The sequence below is a fragment of the Salmo trutta genome, chromosome 28 (genome assembly GCF_901001165.1).
Source record: "Salmo trutta chromosome 28, fSalTru1.1, whole genome shotgun sequence".
NCBI lineage: Eukaryota > Metazoa > Chordata > Actinopteri > Salmoniformes > Salmonidae > Salmo > Salmo trutta.
The window spans coordinates 42,136,972-42,145,386 of record NC_042984.1 but is presented as its reverse complement, the minus strand read 5'-3'; the positions used below and the strand labels follow the sequence as shown (position 1 = coordinate 42,145,386).

At 44.2% G+C, this 8,415-nt stretch overlaps 1 protein-coding gene across 1 annotated transcript; it reads right to left on the bottom strand.

Annotated features, from left to right (window-relative positions):
* Nucleotides 1–596: 596 nt before the first annotated feature.
* LOC115166389 (rho guanine nucleotide exchange factor 10-like protein) lies at nucleotides 597–3,976 on the bottom strand. The gene is made up of 4 exons (XM_029720295.1): nucleotides 3,827–3,976; nucleotides 1,748–1,829; nucleotides 1,357–1,482; nucleotides 597–877 (listed from the first exon to the last, which is right to left on the bottom strand). The coding sequence occupies exons 1-4, from the start codon at nucleotides 3,827–3,829 to the stop codon at nucleotides 597–599; spliced, it is 492 nt and encodes a 163-aa protein (XP_029576155.1). The 5' UTR covers nucleotides 3,830–3,976.
* Between the last annotated feature and the right edge of the window lie 4,439 nt (nucleotides 3,977–8,415).

The window sequence follows — 8,415 nt, the reverse complement described above, 5'->3', positions numbered from 1 at the left end:
AAAGTAGTAGAGGAATGTACCATAGTGTATGGCTGTTTATGAGAGCTCTGAAAATCCTTACAATGTACAAAGCCTTTTATATTAACACACACACACTAACTTATATCAGTAGAGAACTCCACCCAGCTTTAGCCGGCTGTATTTTTCCACTGTACCCAGACCACCTGTCTCCTTATCTTTTGCCAGCCTAGCCGTTCCCAGGCCGTTGTTTCTCTCCCTAACTTAGGGAGGCATCTTCTCCTGTTCCTTTCCCAAGGTCGTCTTATCAACTCTGCCCTGCTCATTTCTTCCTCGTTTTGATGTGGTAACAGTGTCTTACTCACACAGTATTGGAATGTAGTTTTTAACCCATTATTATAGCCTTATTTCTAATACATTTCAACAGGTTATAGGGTTTCTGAGTGAAATCATTTAGTCAAACCTTTAATCATATAATTTCCATTACAATAGCCCTTCCTGAAACAGTCTAGTCTACCATCCTGAAATATTTTGCTTAATAGTGTCTCTTCTTACTAGAGCACGCAATACATCAGGTGAGAGGGAAGAGCCAGCTCTCACAACATCCAATCAGACTTTTTATCTTCATTGGCTCACTGCTAGTGAGAGTTGCCAAACCATGAGCGTACTTTCATCTGGGACCCCATTGGCTGCTGCAGTCCCCTCCCTAAGCCTACGGGACCCCCTGCGGCAGCCGAGGTCACCTTGTCTTTCCCGCTCCCCTCCCTGGCTGGGGACTGCCCCCGCACCCCCATGGCAGGGTCTTCGCTCAGCTCGTAGATGGAGCCGTCCTGGGGGGAGGAGCAGTCCGGTTGAGCATGTCTGGGGACAGGGTGCTGGAGGTGGCCACAGTGAGTGTTTAGAGACGTCATCCCTTTACCTGTGGGACAAACAGCACACAAGGTCTCGGTTAGAAAACACAGCCTAATTGGTTGATTGGTGGGTGGATTGGTTGGTTGGACACAGTCAAGATGGCGCCGACAGAGAGGGCTGCCTCGCTTATTGTTCTTAGGAAACTTTTATATATATTTTATATCATTTATATATTCTTTATTCCATTCCTTACTTAGATTTGTGTGTATTGGGTATATGTTGTGAAATTGTTAGATATTACTGCACTGTCGGAATTAGAAGCACAAGCATTTCGCTACAACCGCAATAACATCTGCTAAACATGTGTATGTGACCAATTAAATTTGATTTTTTTAAATTTGATTTGGTTGATTGATTGGTTTTATTAGAAAGTCATAACTCCATACAGCCAGTCACATAAATGCAACGGGAGGACCTCGATGTCACCGGATGCCAGATTTAATGTGCAAACGTTGGTTGTGTCTTTGCCACCTGTAATTTTGTGACCTGTAATTTTGGGGATGTCCTCCAATTTAGGCACGGGCAGGATGACGATGATGCCCTGGGCGGTGCCCACCCACAGCAGCCCCTGGCAGATGAGTAGGCTGGTGACCCGGACGCTGCCCTGCTGAACTGGAAGAGAGACACAACCACCATTCTGTCACTTCCTTCTGTTCATGTCAACGTTGCGGCTTCCCACTCCCACATCCAACCTTAACCTCTATGAATACATATGATCAATAGGGGGGAAAAATACACGTAGCCTTACATAGGGCAATGTGAACCTATTACCAGATTGTTCATACCTGTATACAATTATTTTAGACCTACACAAGTGTCTAGGGGGTGGATTTGAATAATGTAAGTGAAAGAAGTAGACCTTCTACACTGTACTTGCCTGGGCTGAGGAATATGGAGCGTGTGGAGATGTTGATCTCATGCTGGTGATCTTGTGTAGGTGCTCTAGGTACACCTCGAACCTCAAGGGGGGTAAGAATGAGTAAGACAGAGTGAGTGAGTGAGTGACAGAGTGAGTGAGAAAGAGAGGTGTTATGATTGAGAGACAGAGAGGAGAGGTTGTGTGAGGATGTCAATGCATGTCTCCTCTTCATACTAGCTACAGTATCATACAGTATTGAAACCTATCCTTTCCAGGGTCATATAGGCCTTTTCTCATTTGGGCAAAAGTCTGTCCTCCATCCTCTCTTCTCCGTCCTCTCTCCTCTGTCATACGGAAACCGATAAGTGGTCGAGGAGTGTGTCACTTCGTTAGCAGGCAAACGAAAGATGGTCCTCCCCTCCTCGATAGCCTCCTTTTGGCAAAGAAGCACAAGTGTATCCTACCGCAGAAGAGTTTTGATATCTGCCACACCCCCTTTGAATCAGCTGTTTTATTGTTGGAGGAGAAAAGCGTGCACACATTTAAAAATGACTTGCCCTTTTATCTATGAAATGTCTTGCACAACTAACCTAATTCGTTTTATCACTTTACACATTTATTTTGGGATCCACCCCAGTAAACGTAATTTGCCTGATGACGCGAGTGGAGAAGAACCTTCTCATTTCATACAAGCGCATTTTCGTCCAAGTTCACTCTCCTTGCCGCCTCTCCTTGATTACCTTTGACCTTTTTCAAAAGGAGGCGAGAGAGAACAGAGGAGCGAGGACGAAGGAATTGAGCAAATCTAATTGAGAAAAGGCCATAGTCTCTATTCTTTTCCTATCCCTCCCCCTTTCCTTCAGCCCTGTGTAAATGAGGGTGTATAGAAGGATGTGTTTTGCCCCCCTGGAGGTGGAGGCTGGAGCCCTGGATGACTGTGACGAAGTTGGCACAACTGGCTCACAAAATGCTCTCCAGGATTAGGAGGGTGTGGATGGGGCCACTGCCCACAGTCACATCCGCTTTAGGGAGTGTTAAATCGTGGCCAATTGATGGTTACAATTGAGATCACCTGTATGGGTGAGTTTAGCGTCCAAAGCACACACATCTTTTCAGTTCGCCGCAGCTAGAGACTGGAACGAGCTGCAAAAAACACTCAAACTGGACCGCTTTATCTACATCTCTTCATTCAAAGACTCTATCACGTTGTTGTCATGTTGTGTTGCTGCCATGCTATGTTGTTGTCTTAGGTCTCTCTTTATGTAGTGTTGTGGTGTCTGTCTTGTCGTGATGTGTGTTTTGTCCTATATTTAAAAAACAAAACAAAAACAATTATCCCAGCCCCAGTGCCGCCTTTTGCCTTCTGCTAGGCCGTCATTGTAAATAAGAATGTGTTCTTATCTGACTTGCCTAGTTACAGAAAGGAAAACAAACAAAAATAAAATGTATGGTTTAACCAGAGATGACCTTGTACACTGGCCAATGCTCATTGCAATAGACCCATCATGTTAATTTTTATGTTTGTTTGTAACCTGTAATTGATTACCTTGATTATACGAGAAAATGGTTATACTGGTGGTATGATTGGTGGTATGGTTATATAATGGTATGATTATACTCTTCCGAGCGTAAACGGCAACTTTTCCGTACCCCAGCCCAGCGCACAGGAAAGAGGCAGAGTGTTTCAGGCACAGAACTGGACAACTGTCTGGGTGGGAGAAGGTCAGAAGGCACTGGGTGGCAGTTTCCACACTAAAATACACATGGATGCTGGGAAATGGAGTTAATGGGAAATAGGGTGAGCTCAAGAGCATTTAAATATTAGGTACATGACAATGACAATAACATGAGCAAACATGAATTCTACTGATAGAGTTGTGTGTGTGGTCACTTGTGCTGCTACGTTCCGGTTTCTACTAGCATTGCTATGGACAATACATGCCACAATGAGCTGAATACTTAATGTTAAGCCTGACATGTTTTTCCTGATTTGTTGGTTCCTTGATGGGGAATAGTGGATAAACAAATCCATAAGGTGCAGCATAAAAAAGTCTGCCATTTTTGTTTGTACTACAGTGTACATGATGACTCACTAACCATCCTGCAGGCCTACACAGATGGTGTTGCCAGAGCTGGCTGTGTTCTTTGCAGCAGCGTTCTCTTCCCGAATCCTCTTCGGTGGGACAGGGCTCCATCATGTGGTCCAGAAACAGGACTGGCAACCCCAGCTGGAAGGGCTTGACCGTGTGCGGTGTGGACCGGTTCAGAGAGAAGATTGGTTGCGGTCACCTCCACTGGCCACCTGGTCATTACAGATAGAGGCTGTTAATGTGTCGACCAGCTATTGATCACAGGTCTTATTCGCGACACTAGACCCTCTGAGCTAAAGAGCTAAAGCTAAGGCCTAGGTTACTTTATCACATGAACCAACATAGCGCATTGAACCACCTTCATTACACTTCCTACCACTAACCTAACCTCCTCCTCTCCGCAGCTCAGTTCAGTCCTGGAATCTATTTACAGTTTGCAGTGTTTACCCAGAGATAGCCCTGCGGTAGAGATGTGCTGGCTGCAGAGAAGCCCAGCAGGGCACAACGGACCGGATGGTGAAGGGCCGTCTTCAGCTGCAGACAACACAACAAATGCTCAGTTTTACCCACAGACCTACTGTCATCACTACTCAGTTATAGCAAAGAGGATTGGAAATGCGTAGTAAGTGTCTTTGGTTATATGGATATAGGCGGTATTCTACATTATAGGCAATATTTTGTTGGTTACCAGAATGTTCCTTTGCCTCAATACGGATGTTGAATAATGACCTGAGGAAATGGTTTTCCTTTGATATTATTAGAACGTCTCTGCAACATCCCGCTTGACTTCCTGTTCAGAGGACATAGAGTATTTGAGAGTATTTTGAGTATGCGTCCAATGGTCTACTCAATCCAAAATGGTTACCAATTCCATATTCCAGGACAAGTAAAAAATAATACTCATCTCACACAGGAACGGTGCTTTCAAGACAACTAGGAACTCTGGAAAAAAACGAGTTCATATAATGACATCAGTGATCTTCAGGTTGGAAAGTCAGAGTTCTAGAAAGATTCCCAAGTTTCCGGCATGGAATTTTCTAGTTGGATGTCCGTTCAAAACAATTTTTCCCAGTCTTAGCTAGTTTTTTGTGAGTTCCCAGTTGTCTTGAACGCACTGAAGTTGGAAGTCGATTTCCGAGTTCCCAGTTCCGAGTTCCAAGTTGTTTTGAACGGGACAGAATAAAGCACAATGTTAGTTTCTCACGACATCCTTAAAGGCCCAGTGCAGTCAAAAACATGATGTCCCTTTGTTTTATATACACTGCTCAAAAAAATAAAGGGAACACTTAAACAACACATCCTAGATCTGAATGAAAGAAATCATCTTATTAAATACATTTTTCTTCACATAGTTGAATGTGCTGACAACAAAATCACACAAAAATAACCAATGGAAATCCAATTTATCAACCCATGGAGGTCTGGATTTGGAGTCACACTCAAAATTAAAGTGGAAAACCACACTACAGGCTGATCCAACTTTGATGTAATGTCCTTAAAACAAGTCAAAATGAGGCTCAGTAGTGTGTGTGGCCTCCACGTGCCTGTATGACCTCCCTACAACGCCTGGGCACGCTCCTGATGAGGTGGCGGATGGTCTCCTGAGGGATCTCCTCCCAGACCTGGACTAAAGCATCCGCCAACTCCTGGACAGTCTGTGGTGCAACGTGGCGTTGGTGGATGGAGCGAGACATGATGTCCCAGATGTGCTCAATTGGATTCAGGTCTGGGGAACGGGCGGGCCTGTCGATAGCATCAATGCCTTCCTCTTGCAGGAACTGCTGACACACTCCAGCCACATGAGGTCTAGCATTGTCTTGCATTAGGAGGAACCCAGGGCCAACCGCACCAGCATATGGTCTCACAAGGGGTCTGAAGATCTCATCTTGGTACCTAATGGCAGTCAGGCTACCTCTGGCGAGCACATGGAGGGCTGTGCGGCCCCCCAAAGAAATGCCACCCCACACCATGACTGACCCACTGCCAAACCGGTCATGCTGGAGGATGTTGCAGGCAGCAGAACGTTCTCCACGGCGTCTCCAGACTCTGTCACGTCTGTCACGTGCTCAGTGTGAACCTGCTTTCATCTGTGAAGAGCACAGGGCACCAGTGGCGAATTTGCCAATCTTGGTGTTCTCTGGCAAATGCCAAACGTCCTGCACGGTGTTGGGCTGTAAGCACAACCCCCACCTGTGGACGTCGGGCCCTCATACCACCCTCATGGAGTCTGTTTCTGACTGTTTGAGCAGACACATGCACATTTGTGGCCTGCTGGAGGTCATTTTGCAGGGCTCTGGCAGAGCTCCACCTGCTCCTCCTTGCACAAAGGCGGAGGTAGCGGTCCTGCTGCTGGGTTGTTGCCCTCCTACGGCCTCCTCCACGTCTCCTGATGTACTGGCCTGTCTCCTGGTAGCGCCTCCATGCTCTCGATACTACGCTGACAGACACAGCAAACCTTCTTGCCACAGCTCGCATTGATGTGCCATCCTGGATGAGCTGCACTACCTGAGCCACTTGTGTGGGTTGTAGACTCCGTCACATGCTACCACTAGAGTGAAAGCACCGCCAGCATTCAAAAGTGACCAAAACATCAGCCAGGAAGCATAAGAACTGAGAAGTGGTCTGTGGTCCCCACCTGCAGAACCACTCCTTTATTGGGGGTGTCTTGCTAATTGCCTATAATTTCCACCTGTTGTTCTTTTCCATTTGCACAACAGCATGTGAAATGTATTGTCAATCAGTGTTGCTTCCTAAGTGGACAGTTTGATTTCACAGAAGTGTGATTGACTTGGAGTTACATTGTGTTGTTTAAGTTTTCCCTTTATTTTTTTGAGCAACTATGAGGTTGGCATAATACTGTGAAATTGTTTAAGTTATGATACTGCCCATTTAGTGTAAGAGTTGTTTGAAAGGACTGCCTGAAATTTCTGCCTGTTTTGATGGGATGGAGTTTTGGCCTGCCTGGTGAATGAGTTAATAGACCAATAAGAAAGAGAGTTCCAAACATCTCTGCCAATAACTGCTAGTTTTCCGTTTTCCCCTCCCCACTCAGACCAGAGAAATTGCTCTTTACTAAGAATACCATTTTTGTAAAAAACAATCTCAGTAAGGTACTTAATTGTTACCCAGAAATGATTTGATATTGAGATGAAAATGGCTGCATTGGACCTTTACCATTAGAATTCAAATGAGATTTGGTTCTGGATGTGAAGATTACAGGGTCGTTCCACAAAATAAGTACTGTAACTTGGTGATATTTTTGATTTCACCTAATTTTAACATTCTGTCATGACGAGCACATGTTCAACATAATAAAAAAACATGGTTTCCCATCTCAGGAGGTAAAATAAAAATACTATAGTAAGTGCCTAATAAGTGTTAAACAAAATAACAGGGTTGACGATTTCATCTTAAATCATCAATCAATCCCCTTGTGACAGGTTGAATGGAAGCTTGTTGTATGCAACAGGGAGGGGCAATTGAATGTAAGCTTCACGAAAAATGTTTAATTGTTAAAACATTTCTAGCCTGTCTATCTGTGGCAGGTCTGCCCAATTCCAGTCCTGAAGGGCCAAAGCACTTCTAGTTTTCATCCTCTCTAATTCAGACCTGTCACACCAGGTGAGTGCAATTAACTACCACGTAGAAACAAAAACCACAAGTGTTTTGGCCCTCCAGGACCGGGAATTGGGCAGCCCTGATATATGGGTAATATGGTTGACGTGTTATGCTCAACCCACTCAGTTATCTACCACAAAACAGAAAATAGTTTTTTTTTAAAAGAGTAGAACCCACTCACCTGCTTTTACACTATGATTTGACTATTATATGTTCAATGTTTCTTTTGTAAAAAATATTTTAGATTTCACTTTCACCATATTAAAACGAGAGTTCAGTTCATGTTACTGGGTTGACCTTAAAACAAGAGACAGTTTTTGTTTATTACCTTAAAATGAATCACATGAAATAAATAATGATCTTCTGAAATGACTTTGTCAAACCAACAAAATAACTAGGGCTTTACAATAATGGTGAAAACTTAATGTTGCGGTTAACCGTCTACTGCAGTGGGCTAAATCAGGGTCACACAGAGTGTTTCTTGGTAGTCTTGAATAAATCTACTTTGAAACAAAATGATCTACACATGGTTATGGGCTTAAAAAAAAGAAGACACCTGTACCATGTCAGATATAGATGTTGAGTTTGCATCCCAATATTACATCACAGAAGACTGAAATATAACAAAACTGTTTGACGTAGAAACACTAGACTTTCGGAGTAAAAAAATAAATAATGTTAATTGTGAAAAATATGAATAACATTCCACCCATGAGGCCAGTAGTTCATTTGACCGCAGGAAAGAGCTACGTGGGTTAAAGTTTTCCGAAAGGTCATAGAAAGGTCATAGAGGGAAAGGTCATAGAGAGGGCATAGAGAGGGCACAGAGGGAAAGGTCATAGAGAGTGCACAGAGGGAAAGGTCATAGAGAGTGCACAGAGGGAAAGGTCATAGAGAGCGCACAGAGGGAAAGGTCATAGAGAGGGCACAGAGGGAAAGGTCATAGAGAGGGCACAGAGGGAAAGGTCATAGAGAGGG

Excerpts from the sequence above, each read along its gene's own strand:
- LOC115166389 (XM_029720295.1), bottom strand. Across the intron at positions 1,483-1,747 it reads CTCCATATTCCTCAGCCCAG|TTCAGCAGGGCAGCGTCCGG; the intron begins GCAAGTACAGTG and ends TCTCTCTTCCAG. Across the intron at positions 878-1,356 it reads GGACATCCCCAAAATTACAG|GTAAAGGGATGACGTCTCTA; the intron begins GTCACAAAATTA and ends TTTGTCCCACAG.